We start from the raw sequence: 21,311 nt of genomic DNA on the forward strand, positions 1-21,311 counted from the left end.
TGCCTGCTTCTGGCATGTAGATATACATGCAGAGCACTCATATGTAAAATATAAATAAATAAAATTATTTTCAAGTCCAGCTAAGACTGGCTGGGGAAGGGAGATGCAATGTATTATTAATTTTTTTCTACAAGTGGTTAATATACCCAACAGAAACTGTTTAAGGAGGTCTTTTGGGCTCATGGCTGGAGAAGGCACAGACCATCCCCAGAGAGGCATGGCAGTGAGAGGTTGTAATCTGACTTATTCACATATCTGAGATCAGGATGTAGGACCCAGATTTAGTCGGACCCTCAAGGCTGGCCTTCCAGCAACCCACTTCAGTCAAGTAGGCATTGCCTCCTGAAGGTCCCCCCACAGTACTAATTGTTGGGATCAAGAGTTCAAACATTGGTCAGGCAGTGGTGGCACACGCCTTTAATCCCAGCACTCAAGAGGCAGAGGCAGGTGATCTCTGTGAGTTGGAGGCCAGCCTTGTCTACAGAGCAAGATCCAGGACAGTTAGGGCTACACAGAGGAACCCTTTCCTAAAACAAACAAACAAACAAACAAAAAGAGTTCAAACACTGTATCCTGCCGGGAGGTGGTGGCACACGCCTTTAATCCCAGCACTCGGGAGGCAGAGCCAGGCGGATCTCTGTGAGTTCGAGGCCAGCCTGGGCTACCAAGTGAGCTCCAGGAAAGGCGCAAAGCTACACAGAGAAACCCTGTCTCGAAGAAAAAAAAAAAAAAAACACTGTATCCTATGAGGACATTTCACATCCTAATCACAACAGATAAACAAAGGAGACTGTAGCTGAGGCTATCCCTCAACTGGGACAGAAATAGAAGCCCCATGTGTTTCTAGTCCTTAGGGCCTGTGCATGTGAGTGAAGGGGTGTGCTCATAATGCAGTAGGCATGACATTTTGGCCGTCCCAATCTATAGTAAGAGGATCTGGGTGGTGGGGACGTGTCTCTGTTAGGGTTTGATTGCTGCGAAGAGACATCAAGACCACGGCAACTCTTATAAAGGAAAACATTTAATTGGGTTGGCTTACAGTTCAGAGGTTCAGTCCACTATCACCATGGAGGACATGGCAGCGTGCAGACAGACAGGGTGCTGGAGAAGGAGCTGAGGGTTCAACATCTGGATCCACAGGCAGCAGAAGTGAATGCCACTCTAGGCCTCGCTTGAGGATAGGAGACATCCAAGTCCACCACCACCACCACCACACCACCACCACCACCACCATCACCACCACCACCACCACCACCATCACCACCACCATCACCACCACCACACACCACCACCACCACCGCCATCACCATCACCACCACCACCACCACCACCACCACCACCACCACCACCACCATCACCACCACCATCACCACCACCACCACCACCATACCACCACACCACCACACACCACCACACCACCACCACATACCACCACCACCACCACCATCACCACCACCACCACCACCACACCACCACACACCACCACCACCACCACCACCACCAAACCCCGCACCCACAGTGACACACTTCTTCTAACAAGGCCACGCCTCCCAATAGTGCCACTCCCCATGGACCAAGCATTCAAACCCAGGAGTCTCTGGGGGCCATACCTATTCAAACCACACAGAAGAGGAAATGGGAGGGCTCATGGGCACCCGCACCTCCCCGATGGCATCGTTGCGGGAGAAGCGATCGAAGTCATACACCGCCATGACCAGCACTCTGCCCCCCAGTTCCACGTACGGGACCTGGTGGAAGGGAACACAAGGGGGTGGGGTAGGAAGTCAGGGAGAAAGAGGGCGTGAGGGATAGAATATTCCGGTGGAACCAGAGGAGGGCTGCAGCTCCCAAATAATGACACAGGGACTTCTTATGAATTATAAAAGTTCAGCCTTTAGTTTATGCTTGTCTCAACTAGCTCTTATAACTTAAATTAACCATTTATATTAATCTATGTTCTGTCATGTGGCATTACCGCTCTTCCATCTTGCACCTCCTGTTTCCTCTCTGTGTCTGGCTGGCAACTCTGCCTTTCTTTTTACCAGAGTCTCTCTGTCCCCAGAAATCCCACCTAACCTCTTCCTGCCTAGCTATTGGCCATTCAGCTCTTTATTAAACCAACCACAGTGACACATCTTCTCACAGAGTCCAAATACCCCATAACATGGGGCAACGAGGTTCCAGGGACCTCAATAAAGCACGGGGATCCACGGAAGACAACTCAGGTGTTAAAAGAACACAAACAGGAGTGTCCGAGGACCAAGGAAACAGACATTGTTCCCAGGCATTGACAGTGTTCCCAGGGATAATTCTGGATCCCAGGGAACAGCTTTCTACCACCTATACACACACAAGCTGGCAGCTGAAACTCAGCTGTGTCTCCTTCCAGGGCAAGCTGAAGGGGTCAGTCCTTGGCACTCCAGGGACTAGAGGCAGGCTGAGGACCATGGGGTGATGGAGCAGGAACTCGCCTTGAAGGCAAAGGTCTCCCCAAAGTGTGGATTCAGGGTCTGCCGATGCACCTTGGTCTCATGTCGCCTCCGCTTGTCTGGCAGCAGGTAGACACTCACATAGGGGTCTGAGGAACCTCCCAGGTCCAATGCTGCCAGTCCTTCGGCTTGCAAGATGCCCACCAGGAGCTGCAGGTGCCCAGACACAGAGGAGGGACTCATGTTTCAGACTCCCTCCCATGGCCTAAACGACGAAGGGAGGGCTGGAGCCCCTGAGACACCCCACACACACACTTCCCAAGCGTTCTCCCTCCTTCACACCCACCTGACCAGTCTGGAAGTCATAATCCAGTGAATACTGCAACCGTCCTAGCTGGTGCTTGTCTGAAACCTGCTGTCCTGGCATGGAAGGTGAGGGGTCCAGCTCCTCTATTTCAGGCTGAACCTAGAAAGTCAGGGGCAAGAAGGTGGAATCTTCCCCTGAAACTGGTACCCTCCAGTCCCAGAAACCTCAAGAGGCTCACAGATCCCTCCTGCAAGCCATCAATGATTGTTTATCTAAACAATGTTTGATTAATGATGTCTGGAACTCCGGTAACATAAAGACAACATATCTGTCAGCATTTGATTAGTGATGTCTGCTATGGGAATAGACATCGTGGGACATAGTCTGGGACTGTTTCATTCTTCCATGTCCTAATGAATGTATTGGGATAACAGTACAAATTGCCACCATTGATCTTGCCACAGGAAAATGTGAAGGCTAAATGATATATTTACTATATACTTAGCATTTTAGAATATAAGCTGTTGTTGTTTTAACCTAGGCCATAGGTTCTCAAAGTCTAGTCTCTATCAGAGATGAGTGGCAAAATACTGAGGTCACCTTATTAGGGGTTCTGATTCACTAGGTCTTTGTGACATTGCATCCAAAATTTACATTGCAGCAAAGTTGGAGGTTATTCTGACATAGATGGCCTTTGAAATCCCCAACTGAAGGAACCGGAATGGAGGTTGAGCTCCAGGACCCCAAAAGGAATCCTTTAGGTAATAATTACAATAACAGCTACTTGTTGAGAAAGGAGGAGAGATATGAGTTAATTACCATGAACTTAAGGCTCAGAGAACACAGGTGTAGTTCCCAAAGGCACACAGATGAAAAATGGTCTCCAAGGTTGGAACACAAGACTGCCTGGCCTGCATCCCACTTGGCACTCGGAGACTTAATATTCAGATTCTACTGTAGCCTTTTATTTTTATTTTTATTTTTATTTTTATTTTTATTTATTTATTTATTTATTTATTTATTTATTTTGGTTTTCTGAGACAGGGTTTCTCTGTGTAGCTTTGAAGCCTGTCCTGGAACTCACTCTGTAGACCAGGCTGGCCTCGAACTCACAGAGATCTGCCTGGCTCTGCCTCCCAAGTGCTGAGATTAAAGGCATGCACCACCACTGCCCAGCACCTTTTAATTTTTTTAATATATATATATATATATATATATATATATATATATATATATATATATATATATATATTATTTTACAATACCATTCAGTTCTACATATCAGCCATGGGTTCCCCTATTCTCCCCCCTCCCACCCCCTCCCCTTACCCCCAGCCTACCCTCCATTCCCACCTCCTCCAGGACAAGTCCTCCCCCGAGGACTGCGATCAACCTGGTAGACTCAGTCCAGGCAGGTCCAGTCCCTTCCTCCCAGACTGAGCCAAGTGTCCCTGCATAAGTTCCAGGTTTCAAACAGCCAACTCATGCAATGAGCACAGGACTTGGTCCCACTGCCTAGTTGCCTCCCAAACTGATCAAGCCAATCAACTGTCTCACCTATTCAGAGGGCCTGATCCAGCTGGGGGCCCCTCAGCCTTTGGTTCATAGTTCATGTGTTTCCATTCATTTGGCTATTTTTTTTTTCAATAATTGAGTAAAACTGAAATTTATTATATGCCAGTCGTCCTGGGGACCTCCATGCTATATATATAGCCTCTATGGTTCTATGGGTTGTGGTCTGATTGTTCTTTATTTTATATCTAGAATCCACCTATGAGTGAGTACATACCATAACTGTCTTTCTGGGTTTGGGCTACCTCACTCAGGATGATTTTTTCTAGTTCCATCCATTTGCCTGCAAATTTCATGCTTTCATTGTTTTTCTCTGCTGAGTAGTACTCCATTGTGTATATGTACCACATTTTTTCCATCCATTCTTCCGTTGATGGGCATCTTGGTTGTTTCCAGGTTCTGGCTATTACAAATAGTGCTGCTATGAACATAGCTGAGCATGTATCTTTATGGTATGAATCAGCATTCCTTGGGTATATGCCCAAGAGTGGGATGGCTGGGTCTTGAGGTAGTTCGATTCCTAATTTTCTGAGAAACCGCCATACTGATTTCCACAGTGGTTGTACAAGTTTACATTCCCACCAACAGTGGAGGAGTGTTCCCTTTGCTCCACATCCTCTCCAACATTGACTGTCATTGGTGTTTTTGATCGTAGCCATTCTAACAGGTGTAAGGTGGTATCTCAGAGTCGTTTTGATTTGCATTTCTCTGATGATTAAGGATGTTGAGCATTTCTTTAAATGTCTTTCAGCCATTTGTAGTTCTTGTTTTGTGAATTCTCTGTTTAGCTCTTTAGCCCACTTTTTAATTGGACTGTTCAGTACTTTGATGTCTAGTTTCTTGAGTTCTTTATATATTGTGGAGATCAATCCTCTGTCAGATGTGGGGTTGGTGAAGATCTTTTCCCAATCTGTTGGCTGTCTTTTTGTCTTATTGAGTGTGTCCTTTGCCCTGCAAAAGCTTCTCGGTTTCGAGAGGTCCCATTTATTAATTGTTGTGCTCAGGGTCTGTGCTGTTGGTGTTTTATTTAGGAAATGGTCTCTGGTGCCAATGCGTTCAAGAGTGCTTCCTATTTTCTTTTCTATTAAGTTTAGTGTAACTGGATTTATGTTTAGGTCTTTGATCCACTTGGACTTGAGTTTTGTGCATGGTGACAGATATGGATCTATTTGTAATCTTTTACATATTGACATCCAGTTATGCCAGCACCATTTGTTGAAGATGCTTTCTTTGTTCCATTGTATAGTTTTGGCTCCTTTGTCAAAAACCAGGTGTTCATATGTGCATGGATTAATGTCAGGGTCTTCAATTCGATTCCATTGGTCCGTATGTCGGTTTTTATACCAGTACCAAGCTGTTTTTATTACTATAGCTCTATAGTAGAGTTTGAGGTCAGGGATGGTGATGCCTCCAAGGGTTGCTTTATCATATAGGATTATTTTAGCTATATGGGTCTTTTGTTTTTCCATATAAAGTTGAGTATTTTTCTTTCCAAGTCTGTGAAGAATTGTGTTGGGATTTTGATGGGGATTGCATTGAATCTGTAGATTGCTTTTGGTAAGATTGCCATTTTTACTATGTTAATCCTACCTATCCATGAGCATGGGAGATCCTTCCATTTGCTGATATCTTCTTCAATTTCTTTCTTTAGAGATTTAAAGTTCTTATCAAAAAGGTCCTTCACTTGTTTAGTTAGTGTTATCCCAAGGTATTTTATATTATTTGTGGCTATTGTAAAGGGTGATGTTTCTCTGACTTCTTTCTCGGCCCTTTTATCATTTGTGTATAGGAGGGCTACTGATTTTTTTGAGTTGATCTTGTATCCTGCCACTTTACTGAAGGAGTTTATCAGCTGTAGGAGTTCCCTGGTAGAGTTTTTGGGGTCACTTATGTATACTATCATATCATCTGCAAATAGTGAAAGTTTGACTTCTTCCTTGCCAATTTGTATCCCTTTGATCTCCTTTTGTTGTCTTATTGCTCTAGCTAGAACTTCTAGTACTATATTGAATAAATATGGGGAGAGTGGACAGCCTTGTCTTGTTCCTGAATTTAGTTTTATCGCTTTGAGTTTCTCTCCATTTAATTTTATGTTTGCTGTTGGCTTGCTATAAATTGCTTTTATTATGTTTAGAAATGTTCCTTGTATTCCTAATCTTTCTAAGACCTTTATCATGAAGGGGTGTTGGATTTTGTCAAAGGCTTTTTCAGCATCTAAGGAGATGATCATATGGTTTTTTTCTTTCAGTTTGTTTATATGGTATATTACATTGACTGATTTTTCGTATGTTGAACCATCCTTGCATCCCTGGGATGAATCCTACTTGGTCGTGATGGATGATTGTTTTGATGTATTCTTGGATTCGGTTTGCCAGTATTTTGTTGAGTATTTTTGCATCAATGTTCATGAGGGAGATTGGTCTGTAGTTCTCTTTCTTTGTTGCATCTTTGTGTGGTTTGGGTATCAGGGTAATTGTAGCCTCATAAAAAGAGTTTGGTAGTGTTCCTTCTGTTTCTATTGTGTGGAACACTTTGAAGAGGATTGGTATTAGTTCTACTTTGAAAGTCTGGCAGAATTCTGCACTGAAACCATCTGGTCCTGGGCTTTTTTTGGTTGGGAGACTTTTGATGACTGTTTCTATTTCTTGAGGGGTTATTGGTCTATTTAAATGGTTTATCTGGTCTTGATTTAATTTTGGTATGTGGTTTTTTATCCAGAAAATTGTCCATTTCTTCCTGGTTTTCCATTTTTGTGGAGTACAGGTTTTTGAAGTATGATCTGATGATTCTCTGGATTTCCTCGTTGTCTGTTGTTATGTCTCCTTTTTCATTTCTGATTTTGTGAATTTGGGTGCTCTCTCTTTGCTTTTTGGTTAATTTGGCTAGAGGTTTGTCTATCTTGTTGATTTTTTCAAAGAACCAACTCTTTGTTTCATTGATTTTTTTGTATTGTTCTCTTGTTTTCTATTTCGTTGATTTCAGCCCTCAATTTAATTATTTCCTGGCGTCTATTTCTCCTGGGTGAGTTTGTTTCTTTTGTTCTAGAGCTTTCAGTTGAGCTGTTAATTCATTGGTATGGGATTGCTCCATCTTCTTTATGTGTGCATTTAGAGCTATGAATTTTCCTCTTAGCACTGCTTTCATAGTGTCCCATAAGTTTGGGTATGTTGTACTTTCATTTTCATTGAATTCTAGGAACTCTTTAATTTCTGTCTTTATTTCTTCCTTGACCCATTGATGTTTCAGGTGGGCATTATTCAGTTTCCATGAGTTTGTGGGTTTTCTATAATTTTTGTTGTTATTGAGGTCTAACTTTAAGGCATGGTGGTCTGATAAGATACAGGAGGTTATTCCAATTTTTTTGTATCTGTTGAGATTTGTTTTGTGTCCAAGCATGTGGTCAATTTTTGAGAAGGTTCCATGGGGTGCTGAGAAGAAGGTATATTTTTTGTGTTAGGATGGAATATTCTGTAGATATCTATTAGGTCCATTTGAGTCATAACATCTGTTAGGTCCTTTATTTCTTTGTTAAGTTTCAGTCTGGTAGATCTACCTTTTGGTGAGAGTGGTGTGTTAAAATCTCCCACTACTAATGTGTGGGGTTTGATGTGCGTTTTAAACTTTAGTAGTGTTTCTTTTATGAATGTGGGTGCTTTTGTATTTGGAGCATAAATGTTTAGAATCGAGACTTCATCTTGGTGGATTTTTCCTGTGATAAATATGTAATGTCCATCCTGGTCTCTTTTGATTGATTTTAGTTTGAAGTCTATTTTATTAGATATTAGGATAGCTACACCAGCTTGTTTCTTAGGTCCATTTGCTTGGAAAGCCTTTTCACAGCCCTTTACTCGGAGGTAGTGTCTGTCTTTGGAGTTAAGGTGTGTTTCTTGTATGCAGCAAATGGATGGGTCCTGTTTTCTTATCCATTTTGTTAGCCTGTGTCTTTTTATAGGTGAGTTGAGACCATTGATATTGATGGATATTAATGACCAGTGATTGTCAATTCCTGTTATTTTTTGTGGTTGTGTTGTGTTGTCCTTCTGTGGTGTATGTTGGTGTGGGATTATCTATTGCTTGATTTTTCATGGATGTGTTTTGCTTCTTTGGGTTGAATTTTCCCTTCTAGTGCTTTCTGTAGGGCTGGGTTTGTGGACAGGTATTGATTAAATCTGGTTTTATCCTGGAATATTTTGTTTACTCCGCCTATGGTGATTGAGAGTTTTGCTGGGTATAATAGTCTGGGTTGGCATCCGTGGTCTCTTAGTGTCTGCATGAGGTTGGTCCATGATCTTCTAGCTTTCATAGTCTCTATTGAGTAGTCTGGTGTTATTCTGATGGGTTTGCCTTTATATGTTACTTGGTCTTTTTCCTTTGCGGCTCTTAATATCTTTTCTTTGTTCTGTGTGTTTAGTGTTTTGATTATTATGTGGCGAGGGGACCTTTTTTTTTGGATCCAGCCTATTTGGTGTTCTGTAAGCTTCTTGTATCTTCATAGGTATTTCTTTCTTTAGGTTAGGAAAGTTTTCTTCTATGATTTTGTTGAATATATTTTCTGTGCCTTTGAGTTGGTATTCTTCTCCTTCTTCTATCCCTATTATTCTTAGGTTTGGTCTTTTCATGGTGTCCCAAATTTCCTGGACGTTTTGTGTTAGGACTTTTTTGTCTTTAGTGTTTTCTTTGACTGACGAATCTATTTTCTCTATCGTGTCTTCAGCGTCAGAGATTCTCTGTTCCATCTCTTGCAATCGGTTGGTTATGCTCGTTTCTGTAGTTCCTGTTCATTTAGTCAGGATTTCTATTTCCAGCATTCCCTCAGCATGTGTTTTCTTTATTGTCTCAAATTCATTTTTCAGATCTTGGAATGTTTCTTTCATCTGTTTAATTGCTTTTTCTTGGCTTGATTTGATTTCTTCCCATTTTTTGTTCGTTTTTTCTTCCATTTCTTTAAGGGAGTTTTTTATTTCCTCTTTAATGGAGTTTTTCATTTCCTCTTTAAGGGAAGTTTTTATTTCCTCTTTAAGGGAGTTTTTCATTTCCTCTTTAAGGAAAGTTTTTATTTCCTCTTTAAGGTAGTTTTTCATTTCCTCTTTAAGGAAAGTTTTTATTTCCTCTTTGAGGGAATGTTTTATTTCTTCTTTAAGGGCCTTTATCATCTTCTTAAAGTCATTTTTAGGGTTGATTTCTTCTGTTTCTTCTGTCATGGTATGTTCAGGTCTTGCAGGTGTAGAATCACTAGGTTCTGATGTTGCCATACAGGTCTTTATGTTGTTGCCTGTATTTTTGCACTGGCGTCTACTCATCTCTTCCTCTGTGCAGTGCAGGTGGTGTCTGTGTCTGAGAGTGCCTCTCTTGTTCTAATTTTTAGTCTTTGTTTAGTAGGGGTTCTTGGTTAAATTGGTGCTATTGGGCTATTTCTTCAGGGGCAGCTGATTTCAATCAGTGAATTATATACTTATGATTCTGCTGATCTGGTTTGGTGGCTGGGTAGCGCCTTCTTCTGTGTTCCCAGGTCACGTTTTGTTCATTTGTCAACTCCTCAGCTGATCTTGTTTCTTCAGACTTTAAACTGTAGGCATCTGAATCCTCTCCCAGATGGATTTCAGCTGAGCGGGGTAGTCTCACCAACACCTCCAAGTTGTTGGGTTTCACAGGATCAGCACCTGGGCCCTGGGTTGTCCTCAGACGGAGTGTTCAGATTTGTTCTGGTTCCGACCCACGGAGATAGCTTCTTCCCCAGGTGTTGGGGTTAGGGGCTTCCCTGTTCCAAGCTGCGTCTGCTTGTCTCCGCCATCATGCCTGTCTACCTCTGTGGGCCACTGCTGGGCCTGAATGTCTCTACTGGCTGCTGCCGGGACTGAATGTTCCTGTCGGCTGCCGCCGGGCCCCTCTACAACTGCGGGCCGCCTCCGTGGGCCTACCTGCGTCTGCTTGTCTCTGCCACCGGGGCCATCTACCTCTGTGGGCCGCCGCTGGGCCTGAATGTCCCTGTCGGCTGCCGCCGCCGCTGGGCCCGTCTGCCCCACCTTTTAATTTTTAACATTTAATTTTTTTATACCTTAAATTATGTATAGGTGTGCATCTTCATGTGGATATGTGCATGTGAGTGCACGGTGCCCATGGGGGCCAGAGGCATTGGATACCCTGGAGTTGGAGTTATAGGTGGGTATGAGCTGGGGAGAGACTCTGGAAGAGGAACAAGTGCTCTTAACCACTGAGACATAGCTCCATACCCCCAGTCTTTTATTTTTGAAGGATACATCTAAGTCCGTGTGTGTGTGTGTGTGTGTGTGTGTGTGTGTGTGTGTGTTTGTGTGTGTGCACACGCGCATGTTCACTCATGCACATAATGGCATGTTCTCTCTCTCTCTCTCTCTCTTTCTCTCTCTCAAACATGCTGTCATATAGCCCAAGGTGGCCTCCAACTTGCTTTGTAACTATGGATAACCTTGAATTTCTGAATCCTCCTGCCTCCCCCTCCCAAGACCTGGGGTTACAGGTGTGCACTACCATGCCTGGTTTATGTGGTGCTGCAGACTGAACCCCAGGCTTCATGTGTGCCAGGAGAGCACTCTACCAACTGAGCTATAGTCCCAGGCTCCTGTCTCCTTCTTGGGCAATAACTTCAATGGGGATCATTTGCCCTTATTCCATGGAGTGTGCTCAACCTTCCAGACACCTCGCTCCGGAACGTGGTTTATTCACACCCTACCCCCAGCACAGTGAATAACTCTATGTTGATTCACCTCAAAACCCAGTAACCAGTCCTCAATACCTGCTCTTTCTCTGACTAGAATGTTCTGGTCTTGGCTCTCAGCTAGCTCTGTTGCTTTGGTCTTGCCACAGAAGTCACCTCCACCAGGAGACTTCCTCTGACCCTCTGGGCTGTCGGTACCACCATGTCTGTGCATATGACATCCTGAGTAAGTGACTTTTCCAGAATATCTCGGGTAGTGTGGCTGTAGATAGCAGTGTACATGCGTGTGTGTATGTGTGTGTGTGTGTGTGTGTGTGTGTGTGTGTGTGTGATGTATGCCTGTGTATGTTGGTATACTCATCCATTCCTGTGCATGTGTGTGAAAGTCAGAGGTCAACTTTGCGTTTCTTCCTCTATTACTCTCCACCTTGTTTTTTGAGATGGGGTCTCTCACTGAACCTAGAGTTTACCATTTCTCCTAGACTGGCTGGCCATGGAGTTCCAGGAATATGCCTGTCTCTACCCCCTCCCCACCCCAAATGCTGGAGCTATAGGCATGCATGGCCATGCCCAACTTTTGAATGGGCACGGGATCAGAACAAAGGTCCTCAGGCTTGCTTACCAACCACTTCACCTACTGTTTTTTTGTTTCATTCTGTTTTATAGATTTATTTACTTTATGTGTGTGAGTGTTTTGCCTACATGTATGTTTGTGCACCACATGTGTGCCTGGAGCCCACAGAAGCCAGAAGAGGGTGTTGGGTCTCCTAGAACTGTAGTTACAGATGGTTGTGAGCCATGATGTGGGTGCTGGGAACCCAACCCATGTCCTCTGCAAGAGTAGCAAGTGCTCTTAGCCACTGAGCCAGCTCCTGAGCCCTGATTTGTTTTGTTTTGTAGGCAAGGTCTCACTTTGTAGCCCAGGCTGGCCTTGCAGGCACTCTATAGCTCTGGCTGATGTTCACAGCAACCCTACTGTCTGTCTCAGGCTCCGAAAGTGCTGGGATTACACGTGTGCACCCTCACACCCAGTTTAGACAGCAGAGCTCTTGTGGACAGTTACTAGCTCTGATCCCCAGAATCCAGTGGACAAAGTGGGACCAGAGACAGAGGATAGCTGGGGACGTTGGTGGGCTCAGGGTGGGAGCAGGAAAGGGTCGAGAGGCCGGCCTCGTCACACCTTATCTATGTAACTCCGGCCCAGCTCCTTCACTTCCTGAAGATGGACTTGGGCTTGGGCCTGACTCTTCTTGCCCATCCGTCTCCGACAGCGCTTCCGGTAGAGACAGAAACAGCTGCTGAAGACCAGGAGACCTGAGCCCAGCACGATGGTGGCCAGGACCCAGGCAGGCACTGCAGAAGGATGGACACAACACACATCAAAGCCCCGGGAAGTTGGCTGGCTAGCTCGGACTTGATTCCGTAAGGCAGCCTGAATCTTAGCCTGGTTTCCCCTCCAGCCGATTCCGTTCCTTTTTAATCCCATGTTTCCCTTCCAACCAGTCTCACCTGTAAAGCTCCGCTGATGCTCTAACCCACGCTGACATGGTTTGTTGACTTACAATCCTGACATCTCTACACCCATTTTAATTTCCAATTAACTCCTATTACTTTTAGAAGAGGATCTGCTGGCTCCTGGGTCTCAGTTTCCATTCGCCCATTTATGATCCCATTCCATGCCCCACCCCTGATCCGCTTCTGGTTTTCGCCGCAGATCTGTCTCTCCTTTTCAGTATTTCAGATTCTAGTCTGGGATACTGACCCATATCCTGGCCGTATTTTCTCTGCAAACCCCAGATGGACATCTTTCCCATTCTGTCCCCCCACATCCTTCTCTGGTCCGCGTCTCTGCTGCCCTCTGTTGTCCGGCCTCCGTCACTCTGGGTCTCTCTGCTTTCTGCCTGCCAACCTGCTCTCTTTGTCTCCACACCTGCCTCTCCTCTGCACACAGCCATCTCCCTGGTGAGGGCTTCAACCTGCTGCTCAGAGTGGATCCTTGCCAGCGTCCCTCCGCCCGGTACTCCCCCTACCCCTCCCACACACCTCGGTCCCTCTACCAATGGGACTGAGGATGCGGCTTGGACAGAGGGTCCCAACAGCTCCTACCTGCTAGGTGGCTGGACAGGACCCTCCTGGAGGCGCCGAGACCTGGGCTGCCGGGACCCCGCCCCCAGCACGTGGGCGGATGGCGCTGTCCCCTGTGCTGATCTAGCTCGGCGGGGTGGGGGCGCGGCTGAGTCCAGCCAGGCTGGTGCCTGCGCCCCTGTGTGTGAACGCGAGCGCGCGCGTGTATGGAAGTGTGCCTATGTGTGCGTGCGTGTTCTGCCCCGGAGAAAGGAGAACGCCCCGCTCCGCCCCTCGGCCCGCCACACCCGAGAACCACCATGGCGCCCACGTACGTTGATCTTAGTACCCTAGAAGGTTCTGACGTCTGGCTAAGTCATCGGACATCTACACTGAGCACCAGCCCCCGCAAGACACACACACACACACACACACACACACACACACATCAGACTTTTTGAGATGCAAATAACTGGATTCCAGAACACTCGGTTTTAGGATCCATGAGAAGCCCCTCTGGAGACCCAAGTACTCAGCTAACCCAGATTCTCGGGCAAGGAAGAGGCAGCTTCCGGCATTTCTTCTCATGGCTATCACCTCGGCTTAACCAATCCCCGGAGGCAAGCCATTGCATTCCTGGCTGCCGCCGGCACAGCGGTCTGGTCCCTCAGCCCTCTTTGAGAGAGTCTCCCATCCGAACTTGTGTGTGTGTGTGTGTGTGTGTGTGTGTGTGTGTGTGTGTGTGGTGTTTGCAGCACATACAGCTTCACAGAGGCAAAGCCATGTGCCGTTCACGTGTGTGCGCATGTGTGTGAAGGTCGGAAGACAACATTGCATGTTTTCCCTCTGGTGCCATCCACCTCTTAAAAACTTATATTACATTTATTTATTTATTTATTTATTTATTCATTTATTTATTTATTTATTTGGAGGAGTGGGCATGGGGAGGTCAAAGGACCGTTTGAAGGCTTTGGCTCTCTCCCACTACCATGTAGGTTCCTGGGGATTGAACTCAGGTCACCAGACTTTCCAGGAAGGGTCTTTTCCAGCTGAACCACATCAGGATCCCTGTCCATCTTGTCTTGAGAGACTGTCTCACTGGCCCGGACACACCGACTAGGCTAGGCTGGCTGGCCACCCAGCCCTGGGGATCGGTCCATTCTACCTCCTCACTTCTGTCCCTGCAAGGAAGCCCCACCACACCCAGCTTTTCCCACATGGGTTCTGGGGCTCACACTCAGGACCTCATGTCTGTAAAGCAAGCCTTTTTCCAACTGAGCTATCCTTCCAGCCCCAATCCTGTATTTATTTTTTTTAAGGGGTGATGGGATATAATGGACTCTTCAAGTTCCCTCCATACCTGTTTGCTCAGGCTTCAAGATCTGGAACTCCCTTTTCTAGCCCACTATTTTCTCCAGAGACAAAGACCCACCTTCGGGGAGAATGGTTTAATAAATTATATGGACGGAAAGAGTGTGCAGGCATGGGTTGCAGGAGACCACAGGCAAAGCGACTCCCTTCAGCCTCCAATTCAAGGAGGCTGATCTGGTTTCTGAAATAGCGGGGTGAGGGGGGCAGGTGCCTGCCTGCCTTTGTTCCTTGGGTAGCAGAATTCCAGACCCTGATTCCTTCTTCCGAATCCAGGTTCCAGCCTGTTTCTTTGAGACCCTGTCTACACCCAGGCCACAGCCACCTCCACTCAAATAACAGGAAATCTCCCTTGTCATTCCTGTCCTCAGGCTCCCGGCTCCCACAGGGCTCATAGTTGAAGTACATCAGTCCCATCCTGTCCTTGGGCTGGGGAGGCTGAGACTCCAACCCTCAGTTCTGTTGGAGGTCCGGGTATCTGGGCTCCAGCAGGGGTCCATATCCAGCCTGACTATTTCTGTGTGTAGGCTCAGCACCCAGTAGCCGAGGCCTCAGACTCATGGGCCCTGATGGCTGCTGCATTCTCGTAGATGAAGCTGGACACATTCTCATACGTTGTCTCCTTCAGGATAAGGTCCGGGGCTGACTGCTGGAGGTATCTCAAGATGCACTGGTGAAGAAATACATACTGGGCCTGGGGAGGATGCAGAGAGATGAGGAATGCTTCCCAAAGGGTCCCTCACCCCCCCCCCCCCACCATGCTCCCGTCCCCTCAGAGCCCCGCACCTCTGTCTGCACCATCAGTGGCCGGCTCTCTCTCATCTTCTTCACGAAGCTGAAGGGACCCACCAGCCCCTCACACTCCAGCTGTCGGAGCAGGACGTCCAGCGCAATGAGAGTACCTGTCCGGCCCACGCCAGCACTAAGCAAGGGACAGGACAGGGGTTAGGCCTCCAGAGGGAGGGAAGTCTGGAGTCCTAGCAGCTGAGACTATATGGTTCAAATCTTAGATGGTCTTGTTGTTGTTGTTGTTGTTTCTTTGTTTATTATGTATACAGTGTTCTGCCTGCATGTGACCTTGCAGGCCAGCAGAGGGCACCAGACCTCATTACAGATGGTTGTGAGCCACCATGTGGTTGCTGGGAATTGAACTCAGGACCTCTGGAAGAGCAGCCAGTGCTCCTAACCCCTGAGCCATCTCTCCAGCCCTCAGATGATCTTTTAATAAAAAACCCAGAGACAGCTATCAGGGTGAAAGCTGAAAGATCAGAGAAGAACAGCCAGCCACTAGATCTCACCTCTACAAAATCCTGAAGAGAGAGTTCCTGTCTCCTCATGCCTTATCTACCTTTCTCTGCCCTGCCATATTACTTCCTGGGGTTAAAGGCTTGTGTGCTTCCCAAGCAAAGGCATGAGATCTCAAGTGCTGGGATTAAAGCTGTGTGCCACCACTGCCTGGCTCTGTTTCTCTCCTATACTGGATCAATCTCATGTAGCCCAGTGTAGCCTTGAACTCACAGAGATCCAGATCAATCTCTGCCTCCCGAGTGCTAGGATTAAGGGTGTGTGCCACCACTGCCTGACTTCGATGTCTCATCTAGTGGCTGGCTCCATCCTCTGATCCTCAGGCAAGTTTACACAATGTATCACCACAGGTTTTGGAGCACCCAGAAAGTGTGACACCCATCAAGTCACAGTTTAAGTGGGGACTGTGAAGCCATGAGGACAGTGACTGGTGTTTTCTCCATCCGTTGACCATAGGGTGTATCAGCACACCCATTTTACAGGTGGTAACAGGAAAGCTGAGGGAGGGGAAAGTCACGTGTCCCAGGCCATGCATCTAATAACAGGTCTGGCACTGAAATTCATAGGAAGAACCCCTAAACTAATTGACTTTGGGGTTTGTTGTTGTTGTTTTGTTGGTTTGGTTTTGATTTGGGTTTTTCAAAACAGAGCTTCTCTGTGTAGCCCTGGCTATCTCCTGGAGTTCACTCTGCAGACCAGGTTGGCCTAGAACTTAAGAGATCCACCTGCCACTGCCTCCCACGTGCTGGGATTACAGGTGTATTCCACCATGATGGCCCCTAATTGCTTTCTAAAGATTTTATTTTACTTTTAATTATGTGTGCGTGTGCATGTCTGTGATGGATTCTGAGTCCCTGGGGAGACTTCCAGGGTGTCACTCACCTGCAATGCACAATGGGAGGTCCTCCGTCCATGGTCTGGTCCACCCACTGCCGAAGCACCTTTTGGAAATCCAGCAAGGGCTCTGGCGAGTAAGGGACTCCATGATCTGGCCAGGCCAGGTAGTGGAATTGGCGCACAGAGAGCGTCTGCTTTTCTCCCACCTGAAAGGAGATGAAGGCTGAGGAGGGGACAGTGTAGAGACTCCAGAAGTTTCTATGCCTCATGGGGGATCCTCTGGGAGACACACTGCCGGGAGCCTTCTTGGGGAGTTCTTGGTGGGGTTGGAGGGACTCACGTGGAAGAGCTGAAGATCCCTCACTGTCCAGTTCTCCTTCACATCTTCATTAACCACTGTCACCTGCAGCTGCCCGTGAGTGCAGGGTCGAGCATCCAGAGGCCAGTAATGCTCACACTTCACCTGTTCAGGGAGACTGGGACAGTGAGAAAACAGAGCAGGGTGTGCGTGTGCGTGAGCGTGTGCGTGTGCGTGTGTGTACACTGTGGGGAGTGAATATGCCTGCGTGTGCATGTGGATGTGGATGCCTGAGGCCATTGTCTCAAGTCTTCCTCAGTTACTCTACATTGTGCCCACTGAGGCAGGGGCTCTCGCTGAACACGGAGCTTGCCCACTATGACTAGTCTGGCTGGCCAGCCTGGTCCAGAGACTCCCTTTCTCTGCCTTCCCAGGGCTAGAATTACAAGCGAGTCACCATGCTCACCTGGCATTTATGTAGGTTCTGGGGATCCAAGCTCTGGCCCCTTGCTTATGTGCTAAATCCTTTATCCATTCAGCTATCTCCCCAACCCTGAGAACAAGACACCTTTTGCATATTGCTTTTTTTTCCCCCCTGAGAGGACCATCTTGAGCTTGATTTGAAGTTAAAGATGACCTTGACTTCTGGTCCTCCTGCCTCCATCTTCCAGAATGCTGGGATTATAGGTTTGTGCCACCTCATGGGTTTATACAGTGCTGGGAATTGAACCTAGGGCCTCATGCATATTAAGCAAGTACCAGCCTCTTCATATGGTTCTTCTAATCAAGGTGAAGATATGCTTGTTGCCCTGGCAACAAGGTAGGACCCATAGGTGCCCTATCTAATAGATTCACACCAGCCAAAAGGAATCCTTAACCCCAAGGTGTGTGGAACCTTGATGTAGTTTGAATGTGCCCCTCCTAAAAACTAGAGAACTGATAGCCTCATTCCCAAATTCATAGGTGAATAGTATCTAGAGATGGGGTCTACGCGAAGATATTAGGATGAGATGAAGTCATCTAAGGGAAGGGCCCTCAAGATGATATTAACGGTTGTATACCATGAGGAAGAGAACTGAGCTGGCACTCTGGCTGGCTGTGCCTCCCCACGTGGTACTCTCCAACTTGTCATGGTGCAGGAAGAAGACCCTCCCCAGATGCCAGCATCATGCTCTTGAACTTCCCACCCCCGAGAAGCATAAGACACATGAGCCTTTCTTCTCTATTAAATATCCATTCTGTGGCATTCACCCACAGCAGCAGAACATATACCAGTACACCACACACGCACACGCACATGCACACGCACACGCACAGATCTGTGGACATTATGAAGGTGGACAGGATGGGTCCATGTTGAAGATGGCTGGAGTTATACTGGAGAAATGCAGACATGTGTAGAAGGGACCGCACCAAGCCAGTGTCCAGGGGTTGGTGCTCAGGGGTTAGCACCAGGACAGAAATCTCTTCTCACCCGTCCAGACTCCATGCAGTTGGTCAGCATGACCAGGGTGTGGCTCTGCTGTTCCCACACCAGACGCCAGAAATCACCCACGGTGTGAGGCAGGGGACCCTGGGTTGCAATGAATTCCTTGGGGCTCCAGAGACCCTAGTTGAGGAAAGCAGGCATGTCACAGGGAGGTCATCAGATGACCACCACCCGCTTCCGCTCTTCATCTCTCCAGGGTCACGGAGTGCCCCCACCGCCACCGCGGCCACCTTACCGGTATGAAGCTGGCGTTGATGTAGTCGGAGCCCGGTTCCTCATGCAGGGGTTTCAGGGGCACCCGAGACGAGTCATCTAGGAGAACACAGCAGTATCCGCGATGAGAAGGGGGATGTGAGGGGGGCAGGGGAGGCAGCTGAGCTGGTGAAGGGCTGGCTGCACGGATGTGACCCCAGTTCCAGACCGAGAACCTATGTCAAAAAGCTCCCGCACGTGGGAGCGCGTGCCTGTAATCCAAGCCCTGGGGAGGCCCACACAGGAGGACACCTTAGCTCGCTGTTTCCAAAAGCAAGGTAGGCCTGGCTATGTGGCTCAGCTGCTAGGCAGAGTGCTTGCCTAGCATCCAAGCAGCTCTGGGTTGGACCCCCAGTGCCGTATAAAACCAGGTGCCTGTAATCCGAGCACTTGGGAGGCAGAGGTGGGAGGTTCAAGATCATCTTTGGCTACATAGTAGGTTTGAGGTCAGCCTGAGCTATTGGGACCCTGTTTCAAAAAAAAAAAAAATTGGCCCAGGAAGATAGGTCAGCAGGTGAAGAGGCACTAGCCACCAAACCTGATGAACTGAGTTTGATGCCAGGACCCACATGGTGGAAGGGGAGAACCACCTCCTGCAGGCTGTTCTCTGACCTCCACAACTGGCAGTGGCATGCACGTTACACCTCCACCACCATAAACAAATGAAAATGTAAACAAACAAACAAATCAGCCATGGTGCTGGAGAGGTGGTTCCATGGATAAGAGCATTGGCTGCTCTTGCAGAGGACCTGAGTTCAGTTCCCAACGCCCATGTTGAGGGGTGCAGACCCTCCTGTAGACAGCTCCAGAAGATCCAGACTTTCTGGACTCCATGTGCACCCATATACAAAACACACTTACACATGCGCGCGCACGCACACACACACACAAACACACACACACAGAATTTTTTTTTTTTTGATTTTTTGAGACAGGGTTTCTCTGTGTAGCTTTGTGCCTTTCCTGGAACTCACTCTGTAGACCAGGCTGGCCTCGAACTCACAGAGATCTGCCTGGCTCTGCCTGCTGAGTGCTAGGACTAAAGGTGTGCGCCACTACCGCCCAACTAAATTTTTTTTTAAATAAAAATTTTAAAGTGGTTAGTGCCGGGCGGTGGTGGCGCACGCCTTTAATCCCAGCACTCGGGAGGCAGAGCCAGGTGGATCGCTGTGAGTTCGAGGCCAGCCTGGGCTACCAAGTGAGCTCCAGGAAAGGCGCAAAACTACACAGAGAAACCCTGTCTCGAAAAACCAAAAAAAAAAAAAATAAAGTGGTTAGTAACTGAAGAAAACTTTTGGCCTCCATGTACAGATCCACACAAACTTCATGCACATGCATGAACACACACACACACACACACACACACACACACACACACACACCAGAGAGAAAGAGGGGGGAAGCACAGGAATGGGGTTCACAGGAGTGGGGTTCTGGCAGACTCCATGGGGAGGCAGACGAGGGTGACGAACCCCAGAGACTCACAGGGCAGCACATTCCTGTAGCGGTTCTTGGATATGTTCTCTAGAGCCGATGCTGTCATCTGAGACTGGCCTTGGCCCTCCAGAGCCAATTGCTAGAGGCGGAGAAGACAGAAGAGGTTCAAGGTGTTGGATTTTCTTTGTCTTCCTCCAGCGGCCACCCCACCCCACCTGCCCTCTTCTGCTGGTCCATTGAGTCTTGGGACTCTGCGGCACTCACAAACACTGGAGGTGGGTGACCATCCACCTTGGGGGTGCTTGTGAGGAGTCAGGGGAAGACGGGCTTCCTCAGACAGAGGCCCTGGGTAATGAGCCAGGGAGTCCTGTGCTTAACCAGGTATCCATCCTTGTCTTAGGGTTTCAGAGAGCTGGAAGGAAACACGCTTGACAGTTTCTGTATGACTAAAAGAGGTGGGCTGGGGAAGTGGCTCGGTTGGTAGAGTGCTTGCCTAGCATGCACAATGCCCTGGGTTCGATCCCCAGCACTGCATAAACCAGGTTCTGTGGAGCACACCTGTGATTCCAGCACTTAAGAGGTCAGGGAGGAGGATCATAAGTTCAAGGTCATCTCTGGCTCTCTATATAGCATGTTCCAGGCCAGCCTGGAATACATGAGACCCTGTCTCAAAAAGGAGGTGGGGTTTATAGAAGATCTGCAGGCAGCTGGTTGCTAGAGAAGGAAGAGACATTTCCATCTGTAAACAACCCTAATTAAAGTCATTGGTGTGCAGGCATGTGCGTGTGCGCACGTGCCCACTCGTGTGCATGTATGCACACACACACATGCACACCATGGTTGGGGAGTAGAAAGAGAAGGACTTTGGAAAGGAAAGATATCAACATGAGTGAGAGAGGGAGACAGGACAAGAGAGGAAGATACGGAGATGAATGTAATTTAAATAGAGTATATGGGCCAGCAAGATGACTCATTAGGTAAAGGTGCTTGCAATCAACCCTGAGGACCAAGTTTGATCCCTAAGAAAGTCCCAAATGGTATAAGAAGAAGAAAAGAGGAAACTGGAGAGATGGCTCAATGGTTAAGAGAACTGGCTGATCTTCCAAAGGACCCTGGTTCAATTCCCAGCACTCACAATCACCTGTAACTTAGTTGCAGAGGATTCAGCACCCTCTTCTGGCCTCTGTAGGCACTGCCTATACACGGTACCCATACATACATACATGTAGGCACAACACCCATGCACATAAAACAAAAAC

At 47.4% G+C, this 21,311-nt stretch overlaps 2 protein-coding genes across 2 annotated transcripts in view; both read right to left on the reverse strand.

The window, feature by feature from the left end:
- Nucleotides 1-1,610: 1,610 nt before the first annotated feature.
- Nucleotides 1,611-12,488, reverse strand: LOC143273392 (synaptotagmin-5-like). The gene is made up of 4 exons (XM_076572891.1): nt 12,183-12,488; nt 2,776-2,895; nt 2,472-2,639; nt 1,611-1,748 (listed from the first exon to the last, which is right to left on the reverse strand). The coding sequence occupies exons 1-4, from the start codon at nt 12,486-12,488 to the stop codon at nt 1,611-1,613; spliced, it is 732 nt and encodes a 243-aa protein (XP_076429006.1).
- Nucleotides 12,489-14,000: 1,512 nt separating this feature from the next.
- LOC143273404 (receptor-type tyrosine-protein phosphatase H-like) overlaps nt 14,001-21,311 on the reverse strand; it is a 38,029-nt gene continuing 30,718 nt past the window's right edge. Inside the window, exons 10-16 of the mRNA XM_076572963.1 lie at nt 20,101-20,191; nt 18,599-18,675; nt 18,349-18,483; nt 16,917-17,039; nt 16,622-16,782; nt 15,221-15,356; nt 14,001-15,128 (exon numbers count right to left, since the gene is read on the reverse strand). Of these exons, the coding sequence (XP_076429078.1) occupies nt 14,964-15,128; nt 15,221-15,356; nt 16,622-16,782; nt 16,917-17,039; nt 18,349-18,483; nt 18,599-18,675; nt 20,101-20,191 (888 nt within the window). The 3' untranslated portion in view covers nt 14,001-14,963. The remainder of the gene's footprint in view (nt 15,129-15,220; nt 15,357-16,621; nt 16,783-16,916; nt 17,040-18,348; nt 18,484-18,598; nt 18,676-20,100; nt 20,192-21,311) is intronic.

The sequence above is a fragment of the Peromyscus maniculatus genome, chromosome 1, assembly GCF_049852395.1.
Source record: "Peromyscus maniculatus bairdii isolate BWxNUB_F1_BW_parent chromosome 1, HU_Pman_BW_mat_3.1, whole genome shotgun sequence".
Classification (NCBI taxonomy): domain Eukaryota; kingdom Metazoa; phylum Chordata; class Mammalia; order Rodentia; family Cricetidae; genus Peromyscus; species Peromyscus maniculatus.

Excerpts from the sequence above, each read along its gene's own strand:
- LOC143273392 (XM_076572891.1), bottom strand. The coding sequence starts at position 12,488 with ATGGGATTAAAAAGGAACGGAATCGGCTGGAGGGGAAACCAGGCTAAG. Across the intron at positions 2,896-12,182 it reads GCCGGAGTTACATAGATAAG|GTTCAGCCTGAAATAGAGGA; the intron begins GTGTGACGAGGC and ends CTGACTTTCTAG. Across the intron at positions 2,640-2,775 it reads ATGACTTCCAGACTGGTCAG|CTCCTGGTGGGCATCTTGCA; the intron begins GTGGGTGTGAAG and ends GGGCACCTGCAG.